Source organism: Perca flavescens, chromosome 13 (assembly GCF_004354835.1).
Source record: "Perca flavescens isolate YP-PL-M2 chromosome 13, PFLA_1.0, whole genome shotgun sequence".
NCBI lineage: Eukaryota > Metazoa > Chordata > Actinopteri > Perciformes > Percidae > Perca > Perca flavescens.
Genome location: NC_041343.1, coordinates 20,669,656 through 20,693,374, shown reverse-complemented (window position 1 = coordinate 20,693,374; position 23,719 = coordinate 20,669,656). Strand labels below are relative to the sequence as shown.

Below are 23,719 nucleotides of genomic sequence, written 5' to 3'. Positions count from 1 at the left end.
TTAATCAAAAGTAGGCAATCAAACTGAGTAGGCTGCCCCAAGTTGGCTAAATCTTTATTTCTTTTGTCATTAAATGTAGTAGGGCTGAAGCAAAATATCCCAGGCCTGTTTTTTTGGTCTATATAGTGGTCTATAAACCAAATATGATTATACAAGTATGTAAGTAAAGTATAGTAGTAAAAATAGTAAAGTTGCCCAGTTTTCTATAATAAAATAAATCAATTTGGCTCAAATCTATTAAATTATTCATTAGTGGTACACTGGACATTATGCATAATATTCTACTGTATCATCACACTTAAAAGTGGCATTTGTATTAATTTGATTACAAATGCTGGTGAGTCATGTCTCACTATGTTTTGATATGCAACTGATGACATCCAATTGAGAAGTTAGCATTAAGTTAGTGCTACTGCTGATCCTGCTGACTGAGGTTACATTAGCTTCACACAGGACAGCTAACAGGACGAGTTGCTCCACTGGAGGTCTACATTTTAGAGCTTTAATGGGATGAGCTTAAAACAATGATATGATGTGTTTAAAACAAGTTTAACATGAAAAGAGAATATCCAAACTCCACACAGGAAGGCCCAAGCAGGTTGATATGTACCCAGAACCTTCTTGCTGTGAGGTGACAATTACTCACGGTGCCATCCTCATTAGTAATTATTAATAGTCAAATGTTTATCTGTGGAACCATCTAGCTGAGACATTTCAAAAGCTCCCAGTGTTACTGCCTGGAAGAGTTAGAAATAAGAAGAAGAAATGACATCACTGTTCAAACTCAGTTTCCCCTCCTCAATGCAACTGACCTTTTCGCTAACAACCTAAAATCTTTGTGGTGAGTTTAACAGCCTAACTTTAAAGGGCCAGATAAGGAGGACACAGACGGATGTCTCATAACAGGAAATCTACTAGAGCTGGTTCAACAAAGGATGTGCTAAAGTTGACATTCTGTTGTGTTATTTTTTTATACATGTCTCTGCATTTGGAGGAATTGATTTGAGAGCTGCAGTTTGAGTTTAATATAAATGAATATATAGGTTTTCATTGTGTTATTGGTTCTTCTAAACATTCCTGCCATCGTCTTACATTCTTTATAAATTCTCTAGCCTTTTACATGTGGCAACATTCGTCTCTGTGGTTTCTGTTTCTTTAAATCAGTTTCAATTTGTGTCATTGTATACGTACATATTCACTTTCCCAGGCTGAGTAAACATCTGACACTTGCTTCTACAGTACTAGTAAAGTACCACCTACTCTGATATTTGTTAAGATTATATTATTATGATATTAATATAAAGGTATGTCATATGGAGCGGTTATTTCTAGCTTACAGTATCAAAATTCCAGAAATGATTGTTTTCAGATAACAAAATTGTTGATTATAATTTACATTTTTATATATATATATATATATATATATATATATATATATATATATCACAAACACTACTAATATATATATATATTTATATATTATATATATATAACTCAAACACTAGTACCACCAAATTATGTCTTTGCTACAGACCCTGATTAGGGTTAAATCAAACTGTGTCAACTTTTTTCAGTACCTACCAAGTTTATCTGTCCTCTCTGCATGAGGACCGATTCATGTTAAATCAAACTGTGTCACACACACACACACACACAGTTTACACACACACACACACATGTTTGACAGACACAGGGCACACACACACACACACACACACACACACACACACACACACACACACACACACACACACACACACACACACACACACACACACACACACACACACACACAGTTGACTTGGCAGTTTGTTTAAGTCACAATGAGGCACAGCATTGCCGATAAAGCGGTTGCAAGTGTAGTTACACTTTTCAAAACTCTAAGCAGACACCATTCACTGTAATATAATATTAATGGCGAGGCGAAAGCTGTCGCCGTGCAGTTAACGTTACAATTCCTCTGAGACAGACAGGAACACCAGTTGTTCTCTGTGCCCTGGTGACTGACTGACAGGTATAGGTTGTAGGGCAAGGAAACTTTATTTCAAGTCACATTCAGTAACAAGGCAATTCAAAACACTTTACATAAAAAAATTAAAGAGCAGTTTAAAAAAGAGATAGAAAAGAAATGATGGCTAAAATAGAATAAGGAACAAATACAAAAATAAAAGTCAAAGTACGGTGTAAGAAGTAAATAATTATTTGATTTAATAGGTTGTATGGATGGGTTTGGGAGGAGAGAGGGAGTAGTTTTATTTTGTGTAGTGTGTAAAATTGTCTAACTAAATAACAAAATTTTCTAAGTAAATAGGATAAATAGTTTTAGAATTATTTTTACAACTGAAATACATTTTTTGTTATTACAGAGGGAAAGTACCAAAAAAGGTACTGTTGGGTAACAGAACCAAATTTTAGGGACCGGTATTGGTACCGGAAAAAATGTGAAAAGTACCCAACCCTCCCCCTGATTAGTTAAACTTGAATTAAACTGAGAAATGCTTTTTGGTTAATACCTATTATAAGTGTGTGTACATGTTCGGGCAACACTTACTGATCAAGGGCCTTGTAGTAGAGATCCAGGTCTTTAATGACCAGCTCGGTTGTCCTCATTGTGATCATCTTGTTTTTGTAGCGCTCATCAGCTTTGTCATACTGATCTTCTCGCAGCTCTTTTCTGCAAGCAACCAGTTTAAAGAGAGATCAATTGATGGAAAAAAATCATATTATTAACAATAAGCAGGATCCATCAGTAGTAATAAATACTAAAGTAGCCAAAGGGCTGGACAGAAACCAGCAAAACAATGCCCTTTGTTTCTGTGGCTCAGTCATTAAGTGATGAAAGTGGAACAGGAAATCAATTATTGTCTTTAAGGTGCATTGGCATAGGTCAGCCTTAGATACCAGATTGGTATAATGAAAATCTCATTTGAATTTGGTTAAGCTCTGTGCTGTGTAAACCCAACAATAGATCTGCATATCTCACCTGTAATGCAGTATCTCCTCTTCGAAACCTTTTTGACGACCCAGTGCAATACTGCGGTTCCTCTTCAAATCTTCCAACTTGCGATCCGCTTCGCGACGTTCTCTGGACAACCACAGAAAGTGACAAGGTAATATTACTACCAGCCTGACCACAAGTAACCTTAAAAAGTGTAACACCACCGAGGCAAAGTGGGGAGTGGGGATGTCTTGAACGGTTAGTCTCTGTGCAGCTTGGTTCCCTTTTAGGACTCTATCAAATGTATTGATCTTACAGAGGATTAATAAAAGGTGTAATGCTCTTCTTACTGGCGTAGCTGCAAGACCTGCATGTTGCCCATGTCTTTCATTAGAGCCTCGCGCTTAGCCACAAGCTCCTTCAACTCCTCCATACGTTTCCTCAAGGTCAGGTTGTCTTGCAGCCAGCGCTCCTGGACCTAAGAAATATAAAAAAGGTTAAAAAAAGTAACTTAACTACTAACAACAGTGTGGGGCCGTGTCCCTACAGTGAACAACAGTGGATGAGCTGAGTAGGTGTTCGGGGTCAACACTGATGAAGGCCAGAAGCCAAAACATCTGTCTATCAATAAAGTTGTTTTAATGCTTTAGGTGTTGCTGGAGTTTTGACCTTTTAAGACTGATACCCTTCTCCATCTTGTGAGTAAATTAAGTTGTGCCAGAAACCCAGACTCTACTGGGTGTTTTACAGTTACGGAACGTACGGCACAGTGTTTCACCTCCACAGCTTAAAGGGGTGATAGAATGATTATATAGGGTATTTTACACTGTTCCTTAAGGTCTGTGGTATGTAACATTTTTGGGCTGAAAATTGCCCTAATGCTATTTTATTGGGCCCTTAACTACCCTGTGAATATGGCTCTATTTGGAACAAGAGCTTTTCTTGCAAATATGGTATGCTCATGAATATTCAGAATGAGGTGCGCGCTGATTGGTTTGAGCAAACTACATAGAAACACATGGTAAGAGATTGCTGGCGTAACAAGCTCACTGGCCGCGCTCTCACTCACATACACTGGGCATTTAGCTAGCAGGAAGAGGGGAGTTGCAGGCCCTGGAGCTCTGTCTGGGCAGGGGCATTTGGTTGTCAATTAGACCAAGAGACGGTGACTTTGCGCGGGTATGGAGTGCTGTGGGCTGCCAGTTGTGACGGAGCTCCAAGTACCTCATAGCAGGCCGGGGTCTGTGAAGGAAGGCAGGCCGGGCGGCGAGGCAGCAACACAGGCAGCACCGGCGCTGAACTCCGACACACAGTCGGACAAAATTTGCAATTAGCCATCCATTTTTGTAAAGCGGTCCATATTTGAGCTTTACATAGTTGATTTCTCGCATAAAAAAGTTTCAGAAGTGAATTTTGTAATGGAATAGCAGAGATCTGCGTGACCTAGCTAGATTCAGAAGACTACCTGATCTCAGGTCAGTTGTGTAACCTATGTAAATGTTGGGGCGTGACTGTTCTCTTAATACACCCATGGGCGTGACAAAGTTACAGGTCTTGGGAGGCTGACGTCAACTTCCAGCTTTGGTGAGATTCGCCCGTTTTCAGCGGCAGTTTCAAAATATGAGATTTTCATATTAAAAGGGGTGCCAATGGGATTTTGAGCTTCTATGCATGTCCTATTTACCCACAGTCGTTATTCAACTATGACAGAGTAAAATCGGTTTTGCATTCTATCACCCCTTTAAGTTAATAACTAACTTATTTGCAACAACCAGTACAATGGGCGATTGGACTTTCAAATGTCTTTAAAAAGTAAAAGAAAAGAGAACTTAAGATGAGAATGAAGACCATAATGACTCAAGAGGCTGTACCTTTTGAGTGTCTATGTCCTGACGGATGTTTCCCATCTCCTTGTTGATCTTGTCTTTATACTTCTCAGCCTCATGGAGCTGAGTGTTGGTTTCTTGAAGCTCAGACTCTTTTTGCTGCAACAGCAACAACAGACAATGTCAATAAAGTTGTTCAGTTCCTTCAAAAAGGAATTATCCAACACAATTAGAGCCTAGCGTCTACGGCAAATATCAAAGGAAAGAATGACAAAAGCTGTTCATAGAAAAAGGAAAGCTGGTGTTTCCGAGTCAGTGAAGACTGCATATGTTTACCTTTTATGGTAACCCTGTGTATGTAATGTCTAGAGATGTTCCGATACTGATACCAGTAAAAGTAGTTTATTTAGGTTCTTTTTCCATTATAACTGACTTCCATTATATCAAACTGGAGAATAAAAGAAAGTTCTACGTCATTCATTGTTTGTGTTTGTTCATGTTTTACAAAGAGTTTAACTTGAGCCAGACAGACAACAAAGATAGAAATCATATCACATCCATACAGGGATAGTAATATACAGTTGTTAAAACATAATAAAATATATGACCCACTGGTATCGGATCGGTACTCGGTATCGGCCGATACGCAAGTTCAGGTATCGGAATCGGTATCAGGAAGCAAAAAATGGTATCGGACCATCTCTAGTAATGTCCATCACAAAATGACCCATAGAGGTATCAGAGATGCAGATTTTATCAAGTATGATAGTGGCAAACATGTTACCTCTTTGTATTCGTCTTTGCTGTCATCGACATATTTGGTGATGTCTCTTTCCAAGGTGCTGATCGCCTTCACTTTCTCTTTAATGGCATTGATCTGTCAGAGGCAAAAGAAGAGTGACTGCTTTTAGTCCATCCTTACCATTTTTGTGTTGCCCAATTTGTTGTGAAAACGCTTTCAGAAAATTAAAACATAATTCTGTCTCACTGTTGAATATGAATGTTTCGCTAATAAACGTAGAAAAGAAGCATATCAAAAGGCCCATTGTTAGCATTTTCTGTTCAAGCAAAAATAGAGGCAGTTACACGAACAGAGGAAAGAGATAAAATGGAGGGGAGGATATAATCTACCTTGTCTATTCCCATGGGTGTGAAACAACAGTTTGTTGCTGAATTTATGCTACAGTACAAGTTTCAGTACAGAGAAAGAGTACAGTAAAAGAGAGACAAGAGTGAGAATGTGTCCACCTTTTCCTGCCCCTCTTCCTGCCTCTGCCTCTTGCGCTCCACCAACTCCAGCTTCTCTTGTTGCAGCTTCTCCAGAGCAGCAGCCAAAGGGGACAGCTGTTCCTTCGCTTCCTGGTTAGACAAAGTGAGAGGAAAAGTGAAAACATAGCTAGAAAAATATAAATGAAGCATACAATAACATGTCAAATAGAAACAGATGAAATAAAAGTAAAGTAAAAAAAAGGTACATACCACAGCATTATATTTACTGTGTACTTGTACATGGAAGTGGAACTTACGAGGTGTACGTGACTTAATGCAGGCCGTGCACAGTAAGAATGGGCAAATTATACTGCATTGTACTGTATATAAAGAAATGGGTTTGTGTATGGAACAGAACTTTGCAAACTGACAAAAAACATGATGCGCAAAATGTGCATTGTACTCTCATAAGAGGGTGAACTTGAACTTCAAACGATAAAAAGGGTAAACACTACAACAATCTTGTTGAGAATACATTGCTGACTTGTTACGTTCACACTCCTCAGGCCGTGCCTTTCGATCAGCAGGCCAAAGTCTCTTAATGGTCCCAAAGACTCGCTATAAAACACGGGGAGACCTGTCCTTCGAGGCTGTAGCCCCCAGACTCTGGAACGCCTTGCCCTTGCTCCTCCGTGTGGCTGATTCTGTTGATTCTTTTAAAAGGCAACTCAAGACACTGTTATTTAAACAAGCTTTTAGTTGACTGGGTTTAATTTATCTTTGACTTTTTAAATGATTTATCTTCATCCAATGTATTTCAATGTGGTTGTACCTTGTGAAGCACTTTGTGATTTTTATCTGTGAAAAGCGCTCTATAAATAAACTTTACTTACTTACTTGTGTCCTGCATATTTTTGTCAGCGCTGCAGCTATTAGCAAGTGCCTCTACATCAACATTTTACAAGAAGTAGCTCATATATAAAAAAACAAAGAAATGTACCCTAATATCCCTGGTTAAGGCCTGTATTTCAGTGGTGAACTCGACACACTGCTCCTCCAGCTGCTGCTGTTTCTGCATATCACTGCTCAGCTGGAGTTTCTCTGCTCTGGTCTCATTCACAGCACCTTTCAAAATCTGAATCTGATCCTGCTGGTCCTGGATCAGCTTACGCTTCAGCTCCATCTTGCTGGAGGCTGCAGGGTCACAAAAAGTTACAAAGTTTTTTGCTCAATTGGGTTTAATGATGAACGCCACCTAAACGCCTCATTTACTCTCATTACTTTGATTGATTTCCTATTCTAAGCATGCTTCAAGTCTCTGAAAGTTGAGATTCCTACTGTACTCACATTGCAAACAAACACAATTCTTCAAATTTTGAACCTATTGTCTAGAAAATGGTCAGTGTGGTTTGACTTTAAGATGCATATATCGTTGAGATATTTAGCCTATTTTTTAAGTAAGACACTGTCGCCAGTTTATTAGGTACACCTAGCTAACACTAATTCAGTCTAATACATCTGTCCTAGGGCTGGGTACAGAAGGTCGATACTTTTATGGCACCAGGAAAAAAATGTTCTCTTTTGGTGACAAATTTCAGTACACACACACACACACAACTGTCTGCAGTTTTTGTTTTTTTAAGTCACAGAAAGTCAGTTACTCTGAGTGAGCACTTTTACCAGAATTTCTTAATTTTGGTAAAAGTGCACAATTAAGGTGGAAAATAAAAGCTGTGTGTTTAATGTATTTTTGTTGATGTTGAAATGGATTTTAAAACATATGGTATCGAAAAAAAGTATCGTCAGGAACCGGCATCGAAACTGAGATATCGAAATGGGCACCGGATCAAAAGATTTTTAACGATGCCCAGCCCTAATCAGTCCTGCAATAAATCCTACCTAAATGAAGGTATAATCTTCCAGTGTTTCCTCTATGCTGGTTTTGGGGGGAGTTTGTTGTTCAGACAGACCTGCCCCCACTGCAAAAAAAAAATCCTCAAGGAAACACTGCATGAGGTGGAAAACTGTGACAATAGAAACACCTGCTAATATTATGGTATTACCTATAACCTCAGAAGAGAAAGTGTTAAAAATTATAACCCACATTCTAAAGTCTTTAAGAGCAAATGAAAGAGATGATTATAATAAATATCACTCACTTCAAACTTAGAGGTTATGATAATTAAGTTAAAGTGGACTGTGTAATGCTTTTTAAGCTGTCTGATAAATTTGGCTCCAAATCTCAGCAATTAAAGTAAAGAGGAGTAAAATAAACATGGTGGCAAAACTACAACATAAGACCCAGACAGTTGAAAAATGGAATTTCTCTGTGAGTATGCCTGTATTATATCAGCTTACTGGTATCTAGCTTGTGCTGAGTTTCTTGTTTCTCCTGACTGACTTGCTGGACGGTTCTGGTCAGGTCTACTCCCTGGAGTTTGGCTGCCTGCTGAGCCAATTTCCTCTCCAACTCTTTAAGGTCCATCTGGAAAGAAATAAACAGTAATGTGAAGAAAGACGGGGTGGATAGATATTTTCAGGAATTAGCAAGGTCATACAGTAATTTCTCTTAATCACCACAATTTTTCAGTGTCACAATTCAAATGCCAGTGTTATCAATTTTCTTGTCCGAGACTGCTGTTATTTGTAACTTTCATATCAGAGAAATAGAGACAATGACAAGAAAAGGAAATAGTTTAATATCTGGAGAACGAAAGGAAGAACTATGGTGGAAAGATTATAAGCGTACGAGAGAGGCAAGACACAACCAGCAACTGGTCAGAATGTCCAGGATGAAAAAAGTGACAAAGGGGGCCAAAAAGAGTGAGACAGATAGGAGGATGGTACCAGGTATCTGTCCATGAGAGATATGTCCTGCAGACAAGCCTTGGCTGTTTCCTCCTCGGACATCAGGGTAGCAAGCAGAGCCTCCTGCTCCTCCACGTCGCCCTTTAGCCTCTCGATTTCTCTGTTCACAGTCTGCAGGCGGTTTCTCAACTCAGGCAACTCCTTTTCCTGAAACTGTACAATGGACTGCCTGGGAAGCAAGAAAGAAAATAGAAATATACTTTGAGCAGAGAATAAAGATGTATGACTCCCTGCGGTTATCATGGGGGAACCGTTTTCTCTGAAGCCTCCTGGGGATGGAAGAAAGGATGCCCAGGCATTTGAGGCCTTCATTTCCACAGGACAGATGAAGACATGAAAGGGGAGGGAGAGGGGGAATGACATGCAGCAAAGGGCCGCAGGTCAGAGTCGAACCTGCGGCCGCTGCATCGAGGAGTAAACCTCTATATATGTGCACCTGCGCTACCAACTGAGCTAAGCCGGCCACAGGATGCCCACTTCTTTCTGGAATTAGTAATGAGTTACACCACAAGTTTCAACACACACCGAGATCATTTAGAAAATTGTCTAGGATTTGATATCCTGAGGGTACGCCTAACCTGAAAGGCTAAGAAAAGGCCTAATCAATGACCCAATAACTGAACCATTTCAGATTAAGTTTGCAAAATTGTTTGTTTGGATAAGTTTCCACTAAATATAGATGATGATCCATTATCTTACTTGGGTTTTCAGATAAACAGTAAATAAGTTAACTAAACCATCTCAATCTGCTGATGAAAGCCACAAGATAGAAACCAGACAAAATCAAGTGGATCTTGTGATAAGACGTTTTTTTTTTTTTTTAAATGTATTGCATGTTTAATTTGAGCTTACTAGATCCCAGAACCAGTACCCCATACCCAAAAATATGATTTGGTTGCAGGCATTTTGGGAGAGGTCTATCAATTAAACCCTTACTGTATGTACTGTAATGTATGCTTTGTACTTTGTATATTTGTTTTGAATGAGATTACCTCTGCAATTTCGATAAGTTTAATTCCTCTGAATGTCACCTCATTTGTTGAAATTTGTTTTGTTTTTTTATTGAAGGGGTTTGCTCTCAACAATTCTGCTCTCAACAGTGGGATTCTGCTCAGGTCATGAAAAGACAGTGGAGAGAACCAGTTATCAATCATAAGAGAATCTGGCTCCATCTGGTGGGGTACATGTCATAAAACCTGTGCCCTACTTTTTAATTTTTTTTTTTTTTTAAACCAAATGGGAGAAGAAAAATGCAATAAGTAGTCCACTTATATACTCTTCATCTAAAAAACACATTCCAATTGATCTAAAGCAATACGAAAGCACCTTTGGATAATTTTTTGTATTATACCTCTTTCACACCACTGACCCGGGTTGGGCCAGGTTTGTCTGATCAGGGTTAAACCCTTATTTTGGAAATTCAAACCAAGCGATACAACATGGGTCTATCCCTGGTCATGACAATTCAGGGATCACCTGTGTTAACCTGGGAGCACCGCATAACAATTACCTACCTAAGTGCTAGAAATGGGCGGGGCTTTACACATCATATTCAGTGAACAGCTAACATCACATACTCCAGTCCAGCTGTATACCAGCAGAACTAATGTTCTGTAGCTACATGAATTTGTCATTGTACAGTAGGGAGAGATTGTGATTACGTTCTAAAGCACAAATAAATAACCATCAAACACTGATTTTGTGCAGACTGACTTCTCTGCCTCTGCACATTTATTGCAGCAGCTGGACAAGAAAGTAGGTTACTCTAGTATTGATTTATGACCATTTTAAGACGAGGGGAGAACATTTCTCTTTGTTTGATATCAATAAAAGCAAAGTTGGGCTTTGCTGTTGGCTTCATGACTCATTTTTTAAAAAGACAGAGAAAAAAGAGAGATTTGCAGTACCGCAGCAGCCGCATTGAACTGAAGGCTGTAGCGGGGGTGCTGAGAGAATTAAACAAAACCTATTTTTAATACGTTTACGTTCTAACGTTGGGTTTTTACAGGCAAAACCTGCCTGCAAAAACTCTGCCACCGCTCTGCACAAGGCAGACTAGTGAACATCGGGACACCCACTGTGAGCGGACTGTTCGCAAATGAATTGAACCGCTCCGCTCTGCGGTTGTTGAAGCTGCCTGTGAAAATCATAGTTTTATACAGTCTATGGTGAAAACCCAGCGTAAAGCAAAGGCAATGAAAGGCATTCATGGTGTTCACAAAAAGCGACAGAAGTACTTATGTGAATAATAAAAATAAACAAAATTGAGAGAGTTCAAATCCTGCATACTTTCTCTGCGGACACTGGTCGACAATCACTTTATTTGAAGCATGCTGATGTTTTTAGTTTCCCTATTGGAGTAGTTTAAGCACATTAAATCTTTTCATATTTCCCGAGCATACAGTACACTTGTTGCACTACTACACCACCTCTGTGTTGCCACAGCCAGCTTTCTGCATACCTGACAGGTCTGAGAGCCATCATCTCATCTCTTTTCTTCTCCTTCCTCTTCAGGTCCTGCTCTGTGTTTTTCAGCTTGTCTGGCACCAGGCGTAGTTTGGACTGCATGTCGCTGATAACTTCCTGCAGATCAGATTCTGAGGGGAACGTCCGCTGGCACACAGGGCAGCAGGGCTCTCTCTCCTCAGTCAGCTGGCTGATGAACTGGGTGTACACTGCTGTAGCTCCAGCTAGCATGGCTGTAAAAACACAGGTGGAGGAAGAGAGAACAAATGTATCAAATCTTTATTTATACTACTTTCATCACTTGGACTGTAAGGTTAAAATGGACTATCTGCTACTCGTACTATGTCTGTCACACAGTAGAGTAATCTGCTCCTTGGTTGTTTTACTCCAATCAATGCTACCAATCGATCAGTGCTACTAATACTAAAACAAGATTCAATAGAAGGCCATTACAAGGTTAAAATAGTCTGTACCTTCCTCATTGTCAGGTGTAGTGTCACATAAATGTAACCAACATCAAATGGCAAGCATAGCAGTATGTTATGTTGAGTAAAAAGTCATGTTGTCATGGACACCACATTTTTTGTTACATTTTGGAAATTTCTGTGGCCAATATACAGTACATAAATCGTACAATTAAAATGAAGACACTCAAATAAAATGGTGGTAAACATAGTACAAAAGGTAGAATTTTGGTAGTGGTTTTGGAGAGAGCCACAGATTTTTGGAGGCGCTTAAACTCAAAGTTTTAGTGTGACTGTGAAGTGTGAAGGTTTTAATTATATTCATCCATGACGAGGTTAGGAACATTGGAGGCTAACACTGACCCTCTCAAATCAGAGCAGCAACAATGGGCAGATTCAAAATTTGTCTCAGATTTGTCAATTCACATAGTGATGTCCCATCATCTACTGGTGCAGCAAGGAGGGCTTGGATTAACTTGGGAATTTCGCCGTTTTTTTTACAATCCAAATGACATCTCATCTGTATGAAGGTCTTCTCCAGATCTAGACTACTATATGTGTCCATTCACCTCTTTGTTTGGAGATCTTCTCCAGATCTTCTTGCAGTTTGCCCAGGTCCTGCTCCAGATCCTGACTGCCACACACACTGAAGAATTTCTCTTCGTCGATGACAAGCTGTTGCTCCTTCTTTCGTACCTCAGCAGCAATGTGGCTTTTATTCTGCTCACTTGATGCCAGGTCCTTACTGATCATTATTCAAATCATCACATAACACCAGTCAGTGCCACAGAAGGGGATTTTTTTCTTCACATTTTCTTTTATTATATGTGAGATTTAATGTAAATAAATCTTACTAACTTGAGTTTGGCAAGTCTGTCCCTGGTATTGTTGATTTCCTTAGACTTGGCATAGATCCAGTCCTCCAGCTCTCTCTTGTTGGGAAAGTGGCCCAGCAATGACACCAGATCCTCGCTGTGACGAGACTTGATCTTACGAACCTTCTCCTCCTTCTCTGTCTGGAGGAAGGAAAGAGGAAAGATGAGAGGGGATAGGACAGACGACAAAAAGACGGCAGGAGCCGTCAAGGGGAAAGATATAGAGGGAATATTTTCTAACATTTTCATAGTGTGAAAGGCTCAAACCTGAGGCCAGGGGGGGAAAGAATGTTCCACACCAGTTGCCTTCCAGTGAACTTAAGTTACGCGTTACCTTGTCCTTTTTCAGCATGTCCACCTGAGTGCGTGCGGTGGTGTGTGTGTTGAGCATCCCCATCTCTTGGTCGAGCTGTCTCTGTGCTTGGTCAAGTTCAGCTTTTTCTCTCTGAAGCTCAACAACCTCGGCCTTCAGCTCCTCCACGTTTGAGCTCTTAACTGCACTCTGCAGCTCACGCTCCTGGAAAACACACACACACACACACACACACACACACACACACACACACACACACACACACACACACACACACACACACACACACACACACACACACACACACACACACACACACACACACACACACACACACACACACACACACACACACACACACACACACACCTGTGTGTTATATGTTGTACTTTACAAAGAATACAGTGGTATATTGTGCGAGAAATACTTAATGCTCCCAGAAAGAAATGCATGTAACAAAGTTGACACAAGAAAACCTTATCATAGCCATTGTATGCCTACTCACCACTTTAGCCAGTTCACTCTCCAGTTCTTGCAGTCGACTAGACGAACCCTCCAGCCTCTGCAGCTCTGCCCTGATGTTTCTTAGTTCTTGCTGCTTCTTTCCCTGGAGGTCTCTCTTCAACTCCACGGTTCTCTCCAGGCCCGTCTTCTTATCCCTCATTTCATCAATGGACTGCTGCTTCTGCTGCTCCTTTTCTTGCAGGTCCGCCTGAAAGGACAGAATCATATGAGGAATCGGGCATTACGAGTCTAAGTAGCAGATTTATTTACACGACATCATGTCTGTGGTATACAACAGCAATTTACAGCATGGAGAGAATAAAGTGCTGTGACTTCTTGTTTTTTTCCAGAAATTAAATGGAGCATTTCTTACCATAACCTGACTGGCTGTCTCTTTTTCCTGCTCCAGTCTCTGTGTGACGTGACAATGAAAGCTATCAAGCTGAAGAGTAGTGAAGGGTGGTCGGTCGTAACCCTCCATCTCCAGATAGGAAGACAAAGAGCGAACCTAAGAAAGAAAAATGAGAGTACTTACATCAAAACATGTTTTAAAATGGTATATATTCTTTATTTTCCAATAAATGGTTAACATTTGTTTTAATATTTATGCTCCACGTATCTGGAACAAACTCCCAGAAAACTGCAGGTCCGCAGCAACTCTCAGTTCTTTTAAATCAAAGATAAAGACCTCTCTTTTAGATGTTGCCTTTCTTTAAATAACTGTTAATTTGTTATACTGAAGTTGTATTGATGACACTGTATGACACTCGATAACTGCTCTTTAATGTTTCATTTCTCATACTGCACTGTAATTTTTATTCGCGTATTTTATCTCCGTTCTTTAAATTCTTATACTGCACTATCAATTTTATTGTTGTCTTTTAATGTTTTAATTTGTTTTTAATCATTTTCTAACTACTCTATAATGTTTTATGTAAAGCACTTTGAATTGCTGTGTTGTTGAAATGTGCTATACAAATAAAGCTGCCTTGCCTTACAGTCCATGCACTGAATAAATACAATGGCACTCTTTTTACATTTTGAAAGTCATTTTCAACATATTGCAAACCACTAACAGCTTTTGTGTCTTTGTATATGGAACAATACATAGTCTTAAGTAGTTTAGTTACTGTACATGGTTAGAAAAATGAAGGGACCAATATTTAAACATGACATTCTGGCTGTGTGTGATGAAGTTTCACTTGCTTTGCTTGCTACATTTGTTTACCAGTAACTTCTGTCCGAAGCTAAGTGCATTCAACCTTCATGGGAACAAGAGCTAGATGTCGTCAAAAATGTAAGTGCCATTCCAAACAAACAACTAAGAGTGTGTTCAGCGCTGCAGTACAAGTGCATAGAAGTTGATTTTTCTCTCTCACCTGAGTGTCGCGGTTCTTGATGTTTTGAGTGTGGCGGTCAGCTTCTAGCTGTAGACGACCTGGGAAAAGAGAGGGGGATTTCAGCAGCTAATTTAGTCTTCTCGAGAGATCTCTCTATATCCACCTGTCTGTCCAGCCTTCTTTGTACCAATCACAGATATTGATTTTTCTTTTTGTCTTAAAAAAACAGCAGAGTATTACAAGTCCTCCTCAGACTTGTTTCTAGAATCGATTCTGCCATTCTGCCAACGCACACACTCAACGAATAATACTGCACCAAAAACAGATCAAGAGTAGAATACATTCAATTAGGGCTGGGCGATAGGGAGAAAATCAAATATCAAGATATTTTTTACCAAATACCTGTATATCGATACCGCAATGATATTGTAGTGTTGACCTATTGTTGCTTTCACAAAATATTTACACAATGAGATCTTTGATAAATAATCATCAGTAATGTGGATATAATGACTAAGTGGGTAAAGGCAAATAATAGAAGAGTTACAACAGTCTGGTAAGCTCAGAAAACATAACTTAACTGTAATGAAACCTTTAAAACCAGGAAAAGACAACACTTATGCCATATTATGATATCCAAAATCTAAGACAATATCTAATATTGATATATTGCCCAGCTCTACATTCAATTATACTAGTGATAGACCGATTTTAATCGATACGCAGCTGCTGCGTTCGCAGATAGTTTTTTCCCGGCATTATTTACAGACAGGCATCCACAGGCAGCTCTGTTTACGTGCAGACTGCCCCTCCACCACTAGCACCATGGCAGTCTTAAATTACAGATCAAGCACTTTAATTTCAATGGCTACTTTTCAGGTTTATTGTTTTCTTAAATTATTTAAATGTGTTGACAAAGGACATTTTGTGATGACCTGATTATATCGGTCTTATAATATGTCAGCAAGCAATGCATCATCAAGGCTGTGTTGTAGATGTTGATTAAATCCTTTTACCCTTGCACAGTTAACCATATGCGGTGCATCCATCCATATGATGCACAGTGCACACATCATTTGGGCGATATGAATGTAAGATGATTGCAGAAGTGACACTGATCTGTGTTTTTGTTTATTATTTTTAAAGAAATGGCAGAGCAGATTCTGAAAACAAATCCAGTGTGGTGGGGTTTACATTTTTATGATGTAAATTGAGGGAGCAAAAGCAGTATCGGCTCAAGAAAATCGGCAGCCCGTATCGGTCATCGGCTAAGGCTGATGGCACTAAAAAATCCATATCGGTCAATCCTTAAATTATACATAGAATACGGGTGTACGGTGTGCCTAAAAGTTCAGGCAAAAAGTTATTTTGGATTAAGTTTTAGAAGTTTATTGGTTACCCCAGTACATACGTGTGTGCAGGTGTGTGTGTACCTTGTTCTACCAGCAGATCAGCCTTGACTCTGTTGAGTCTCTGACACTCCCGACCAGCTCTCTCCAGCTCCTTCTGGCAGTCTGTCAGCCTCCGCTCCTTCTCCCTCACCGTCCTCTGGTGGTTCTGGTAAATATCCTGCAGCTGCTCATCTGAACCCTGGAACACCTGCCGCATACACAGTTCACTGGCTTAGAGTGGCTCTGAAGCCCATTGAGTACAGCTTAGCAAACTGTCAGGCTCAAAGGTTTGCCTCCACTGGGGCCCTCCATGATAAGAAAAGCTATGCACCAATGGATCTTTAAAATGATCTGGATAAAAGACAGCATAAACCTGCTTCAGGTGTAACAATGCCTGCATACAATAAGAGCACTACATCGTTACTAGATTACATTAGTGCATCTACAGCAAACAAGCAAGTCTTGGTAGCTGAATGGTTACAGCGGTTTGATTCCAGCAGGGGACCTTTTTTTGCATGTCATACCTTTACAGAAAGCAAGTAGTAACTATGGTCATAATTCTGACAAACACAACATGTTTATTCTTTACACAAAGCACCTTAAATTTCCAACAAAGTCATGTTATCACACTGACAATTCCTTTCTGTCACTCACAAAAAACATGCAGTCACACATACACAAATTGGCTGTTCTGTTTCACTCTCTCAAACTCAAACAGACACAAACACAACTAAAAAGCACCAAACAGATGGGAGGAAGAGCTCCTGTAAGGCAGAGGAGCAGAAACATCCAACAGTCGTAAAAGACATTCATATAAATACGGCCTGATATAACAGACTTACAACAACCTCACTCACCATCTGCAGTCTCTCTGTTAGTTTCCCATTTAGGTTTATGATACTTACAGAGTGGAGTCTGGAGTATTATAAAGCAGGTGTTTAGCTAAATAAACGCTCAGACAGAGAGACAAATAGGGAGACTTGGTGTTTTTACCTCTTTTTAAGCTCATTATCTTTGTTCATGCATTTGATTTCCAAACATCTTGTCAGGTTTCCCAAAACATTTTAGCCAATGTGTTGGCAATTAGTGGTATCGGTAGAGGGTGAGCAGTGATTTTAGGGCTTTTTCATTACTCATTTCCGTTTCTCATTCCTATACAAGCTCTCCATAAAATTTTCATTTTTACTAGGGATGCACCGAATATTCGGCCACCGAAAATATTATGAAATATTCTGAAAATTGCCCAAAAGGGCATTTTTGGTTTTCGGCCGAAATACTTTTATCACCGAAACAATACGGCCGAAATGTTGTGATGACGCAAACAGAAACCGCGACCTGCACGTGTGTCAGCACCCGTTCCACCTGCAAAGCGTCTCCTAAGCAAAGAGGTTGAGACGGACCACGGAGTGAAAACAATGAAAAGTACGCTCTTAATCTGTCAGCACAGGTTTCAGTGAGATCTATTCGGATCCTCTGCACTTCATGGCGACTGTACTTGATCCGCGTTATAAAGACCATTACTTGGATGCGGAAATAAAGCAGGGCGCACGAGAAATGATCCAGGCCGCGATGGATGCGGAGAACCCGCGTGGAGATAGAGCGCGCACGGAGCAGGAGGAGATCAGAGGGCAGAAAAAAAAAAAAGACTTGTCTCTCTGCACCAGATGAGGGGCACGCACCCTCGTTGTCTGATATGTTCAGTGAAATCCTGCAAGTGCCTCAAATAATAACAACAAGTAAGCTATTCTGTTCTTAGGCTACTATATACTGTATGTGACTATCAGATTGTAGCCATATTTCTGCTAGATATTTTTTTAATTAAACTTTATTAATTTATACAATTGCAATGCCTTGATTTTAGTAAAATTAGTACACAGTCATAGCCATAAATGTAATGGTACTAATAATTGGCATAATTTCTTTCGGTGTTTCGGACTTGGTTTCCTCTTTTTCGGTTTTCGGTTTCAGACAAGAATTTTCATTTCGGTGCATCCCTAATTTTTACATCATAAAAAAATAAGAGTCATGTTTGTTTACATGTGTATACAAATGACATATTTGTGTTACCTGTTCCATTGTTCCCTCCAGCTCCTTGTTGTCCTCCTCCATCTGTTTCTTCCTGCTGTCTAAAGCCTTGATGTCATTGTCCAGCTTCATCACTTTCCCCAGTTTCGTGTCAATATCAGTCAGTCGATTCTGAAAATTATTAGTAAGGAGGTCATTAATAACTTAATAGGCACTGATTTTATATTTCAGACATGCCTACACCTGTAAACATACGATGACAATCCTGCGCTTACTGTGTGTTTAGCTTAAATCCTGATATTTCAGCTGCTGAGCTCTGCCGTTGACAAAACGCTTTATCTCTCCTTTTAAGACATACGGAGCTTTAACAAAACTAGATTTTTTGTTAGTGCTGAAACTCGTACTTGATTAATACATTTGTTTCTTGATTTCAGTTTTTGTAATTTATTGCTATAGTCAAATATCAAATACTTTATTATCACTGCATCCTTTAACGTGTTTCATACAAAGAAACAACTTCACAACTTTAAATTAAAATTCCTGAGTAAGTGTAATCTTACAATGATAAAAAATCTGGGCAAACTAATAGTACAATGTTAGAAAGCTTACTAAATCAATTTTGCATTTGAGAACAGAACTATGTGCAAAATCTGTAAACTGCACCATCATCGGTTGGCCTGGTCTTGAAACGTGTTATCAACGCATACAACCATACTGCACATCATCAACAAACCTCCAATGGATCAATCTGGCTCTCTATCTGCTGGATGCTGTCTCTAGAAGCTATCAGCTGAGCCTCCTTGGTGGCGACGGTCTCTCTAATCTGTTGGGCTTTCTCCTTGTTCTGCTTCAGGTAGCGCAGCTCCACCTGACACTCTTTGACTGTGTGAGTCTGTTTGAGACGCAGCTGACGCATCGTCTCCAGAGCTTTGATATACCTGAGAGAAACACAAGGAGGTAGTACTACAGTTTTCCCGTCTAATAGCAATATCTGAATGACATATGCAGGTTAATATCTTTGCTTTTCTTTGAAAGGATTTCAGATAATGTGAGGCTTTGCGTAAAAATAAAATAGACAAAAATGTAAGAATAAGTGGTCTTTACTTGGTTGCAGCGAAGATGGAGTCAAACTTGTCTTTGAGTGCTTTGCCCTCGCTAAGTGGCCAGTTAGACTCTTCTTGGTGACAAAAGATGACGTGATTCAGCACAGGCTTCGATACACCCAGTGAAGAAATCATCTCCCGATCCAGTTCGCCACACTTTGATGACAAGCTCACTTTCTCACCGTCTCTAGATGAATGATGATGGCGGTCACAAGTAAAGAAGGGGCCATGTAACATTAATATAAGTCCAGAAAAACACATATATATGTTTTTAATGATAAGACAGGAAATTAGTAAATATACACTTGTGACTGTGGCTTACTTTACTCTGGTAATGACCTGCTCCAAGCTTTTAAAAGAGTAGTTCTTTGCCTTCTGAGTGCAGGACATGGAGCGATGAATAGTCACTTTCTCTCCATTGACGTCGGAGAATAAGAGTCGAATCTGTGCTCTCACATCCGTCTCATGGGCGTCCTGGAATTCCAACAGCAAGAATTTACTTTAACAAAGATAGCCTCAGTAATCTAACCTAACAGGGACAAGAGACAGCGACCTTTATTAGGTTGGGATTAGGGATGGGCATGATTACTCGACGATCGATAATTGATTATTAAGAATTTCGTCGATCAGGTTAATTTGTTATCGGTTAAACTAATGCTGGTTGCGTAGTGTGAGTCTTGAAGCAATTAAATGAATTTCCCAGTGTGGCAGCAATTAAACATTTTACCACCTGGGGGCAATATTTGACTCCATACTCAGTTACGGCTGTGAATTTCTGTTTCGATTTCAAAAGTAATCATGAAGAGGACACGGCCAAGTGTGGCCTGGGACCATTTTGATAAAATAAAAAAATAAAAATAAAACTACTTAGTTCACTGCAAACACGGAGATGCCGTGTACAAGTACAACACAGCCACGACTCAAACGATGTAGCCTACCACTAAACAAAGTGCAGCCGACCCTGGTTAATGTCGGTGGCGGTCGCGGTGCATCCTGCTCTGCAGTCTCAACCTAGCATAAACTCCGTTAGCACGGAGGAGCTGCGATGCACAACGAGCAGAGAAAATGACCCAAGGGACCTGCAAGTTCATTGACATGGATATTGGCCAGCATCTCACATTTCGTTACGACGTACCATCACCAGACTGGTAGAAACTCACTACGAAGAACGGAATAAGGTTCCCCGGGCTGGCCAAGTTAGCGCGAAGGTACCAGTGCATCCCGGCAACGCGGCTGTTTTCGGCGGCTGGACTGACGGTCACCAGGTAGCGGTCGTGTCTGACCCCAGATCATGTCAACATGCTTATCTTTCTCAACAAACATCAGTAGACTGGTGCAGAAGTTATATCTGAGTTAGCCTACTGGTTATTTTGTTATTAGGCTTTGTCCGTGCCTTGGACAGTTTTGAGTTACATTTTGACAAAACCTGTCAGATCTAAGTATTATTATGTTTTTGGTTAAGTTATTATTTAACATGATTCTTTTTATTTATTATTTTGGAACAAACAAGGCTCTCTGTTTAAGAACGCCAGCTGCAGGTTCTGCTGCATCAGAGCACCGCTCGCACACGCACACACACACACACACACACACACACATATACGTATGTATGTATGTATGTATGTATGTATGTATGTATGTATGTATGTATGTATGCATACATACATACATACATACATACATACACACACACACACACACACACACACATATATATATATAAATAAATAAAAAACCTCCAGTTTAACTGCCACAAGTTGTTCTTCTTGCAATTAAGATCTCATCGAGGAAAAACACGCTGTATTTTCATTGCATTTTTAATTTATAAAAAGTTAAATAAATAATTAATTTTAATATAAAAATATTAATGATTAATCGATAGTTAATTCTCCCGACGATCGACTAAGAAAATTTAATCTAATGCCCATCCCTAGTTGGGATTAAAATAGTAAGGACAATAGAAACATTTAAATGAGCTTGTTGTAATGATAAAGCCATCACAAATTGGCCTTGGAAGTCAATTGTTGAAAGTGAAAAGTGAAATATTATAGACCACTAAAATATCAGAATGTATAATCTGGCTATCAAATGTTAGGATAGCAGGGTAGATTCAAACAATTTCATTCATCAAATATTTATTTTTCTTCTATCATTTTCAGTGGTATATTAATGCATGAGACTACACGGTAGTGTGAGAAATGTGCAAATGTTTAAAGTGTAAATAGAGAGTGTGGACTGGTGGAAATTGTAACATCCCTGCATAGTTTGCAGAAAAGAACAAGAGAATGAGCTCACCTTTGGATCATGAACAAATGCACCTCCTTTAGATCCAGGTGGAAGTTCTCCTGCTGTTGCATACCTAAGGCACTCAATAATAGTCTAGTAACAGAAAAGAAAAAAGGTTATATTGTACTAGAATGAAATCACGAGAGCTGCAGTTATCATTTTGAAATATTTTTTTTCCAGCTTTTATTGAAATGAAAAAAGCACCAGAGCAGCTAGTCTAATCCCAATGCATACGGTCAACTTTAGTGTTCTTTCTCTACAGGTCATGCTTCACAGTCATTCTTTGCTCTCATCAAAACATGTCCTTATACCGTTTTCCCTGCTCCGTTGGGTCCAACCAGCACAGTCAGCGGAGTGAAGAAAGAGATGACCTGTTTGTCTTTATCCTCAATCCCAAAGCTCCTCACCCCTAGGATGCTCATCTTGTCTATCTTTGACATTGTTGCCTTCTGAAAAGAGAGAGAGAGAGAGAGAGAGAGAGAGAGAGAGAGATGGTGAACATGCATGAATGAAATCAGCAGCGGTGATGAAAATAGGCCAGGCCAAGCCAAAGCATTTCACTGGGAAATCAACTTAAATACAGACAATACAGACAAAAAATTCATCTGCAGCTAGCCAGCTACACTGATGAACAGGTTTATCACGATCACCAGTGGTATCAGTCGATCTGCTGACTGAGGCATTTGGCTTTGAAGTTGCTGTCAGTCTGCAATTGCAGCTACTAATCAATTTAATTTTTCGAAATTTGGTCATAACATATACAAATATCGTTATATAAAAGAAGTACAGTGCTGGAGAACGCACCAACTGAGGTCTATAGCACGCATGAATAAACTATATTTGGCTTTGGATTTACAGGCAATAACGGTTTAGGATACATTTACAAAACGTTTGAAACTGTATTAGTGTTGGCATGAAAAGTATTGTGAATTCTGGCCAAACAACAAATTATATTTTAGTTATTATCATATCACATTTACTCCATACATGATGTTGGTTTACTCGTTAAGTGCACACTATAGGTTGAGAACATACACATCTATCCGATTACTAGATGTGAAGAAAATATAACGTAAAGTACAATACAAAAGTTGATTTACGTTAACGTTACTGGTCTTGACCATTACAAACACTTCCGAACTTCACTGTAAATTAAAGAATAAATCTAGAAAAACTCTGTTGTATCGAGTTAATGTTTGTAGAAAAGGGATTATGATGTTTAACAACCTAACGTTACCTATTAATGTGTTAAGGCGATAGGGTTGAATCATACGGTTTATGGGTTGACTATGCTACGTTAACCTGTCAGTTAACCTGATGTCTGGGAAGCTAACGTTAGCTACCTGCCAATTTAGCAGGCTAGCTAACAACGTAGTTAGCTACGTATTTGGTTATGTGCTACCAGAGACGTTGCAATGAGTGACAGGTAGCGATTCACTGTCCAACAGATCGCTGCTCCGCGCAGAATGACAAGAATGATTTTCGTTAGTAGTAGTAGTCTCCAGTCGTATGTATGATATGAATTGCACTCACCGTGTTGTTGTGGTTCACATGTGAAAGTACAGTTTTCGCGCTGTGGGGAATATGACGTGGAAAGCGGCGACGCGGACTTCTGACGACTTCCGGGAGTGGGGCAGGAGTGGGGAACATGTAAAACGGTAATATTAAGAGTTAAAATTAACAAAACCTTGAACATCTACAGCAGTAAACTGCAACATACACATTAACGCAGCAGAAACATTATCCAAAAACATCATACAGTAAAACACTGACAGGAAACATTTCAGAATCAGAATCAGCTTTATTGGCCAGGTTTGCGCAAACAACATAAATATTCTCACTGTCCTTTCTGTTTTTATTTATTTATTTAGTGAGAATATAAAATAAGTTAAAATAGTGTTAAGTAGGCTATACAGAATAACAATACAATAGAATTGAGAAATTTACAAAAAATATAATATCAATTGAAGAGAGGGAAGGAATAGTGCAATACGTATTTTTTTTACAATTTTACTGCACAATCAATACTACTTTAACTTTAAGGGCTTTACCTTCTGCTTAGTTACTTTAATTAAATGAGGTTTTGAATCATAGACTGTACATAAAAGTGG

The 23,719-nt window shown here is 39.4% G+C and overlaps 1 protein-coding gene across 1 annotated transcript in view; it reads right to left on the bottom strand.

Annotated features, from left to right (window-relative positions):
- Nucleotides 1-23,234, bottom strand: part of rad50 (RAD50 homolog, double strand break repair protein) — a 34,188-nt gene extending 10,954 nt beyond the window's left edge. Inside the window, exons 1-24 of the mRNA XM_028595324.1 lie at nt 23,142-23,234; nt 21,920-22,057; nt 21,618-21,701; nt 19,645-19,796; nt 19,324-19,509; nt 18,953-19,157; nt 18,262-18,390; nt 16,237-16,402; nt 14,843-14,901; nt 13,837-13,971; nt 13,465-13,671; nt 12,981-13,163; nt 12,630-12,787; nt 12,341-12,516; nt 11,303-11,540; nt 8,821-9,010; nt 8,332-8,458; nt 6,974-7,167; nt 6,013-6,123; nt 5,549-5,641; nt 4,810-4,923; nt 3,289-3,416; nt 2,984-3,085; nt 2,552-2,674 (exon numbers count right to left, since the gene is read on the bottom strand). Coding sequence (XP_028451125.1) covers nt 2,552-2,674; nt 2,984-3,085; nt 3,289-3,416; nt 4,810-4,923; nt 5,549-5,641; nt 6,013-6,123; nt 6,974-7,167; nt 8,332-8,458; nt 8,821-9,010; nt 11,303-11,540; nt 12,341-12,516; nt 12,630-12,787; nt 12,981-13,163; nt 13,465-13,671; nt 13,837-13,971; nt 14,843-14,901; nt 16,237-16,402; nt 18,262-18,390; nt 18,953-19,157; nt 19,324-19,509; nt 19,645-19,796; nt 21,618-21,701; nt 21,920-22,048 — 3,389 coding nt within the window. The 5' untranslated portion in view covers nt 22,049-22,057; nt 23,142-23,234. The remainder of the gene's footprint in view (nt 1-2,551; nt 2,675-2,983; nt 3,086-3,288; nt 3,417-4,809; nt 4,924-5,548; nt 5,642-6,012; nt 6,124-6,973; nt 7,168-8,331; nt 8,459-8,820; nt 9,011-11,302; nt 11,541-12,340; nt 12,517-12,629; nt 12,788-12,980; nt 13,164-13,464; nt 13,672-13,836; nt 13,972-14,842; nt 14,902-16,236; nt 16,403-18,261; nt 18,391-18,952; nt 19,158-19,323; nt 19,510-19,644; nt 19,797-21,617; nt 21,702-21,919; nt 22,058-23,141) is intronic.
- Nucleotides 23,235-23,719: the final 485 nt, after the last annotated feature.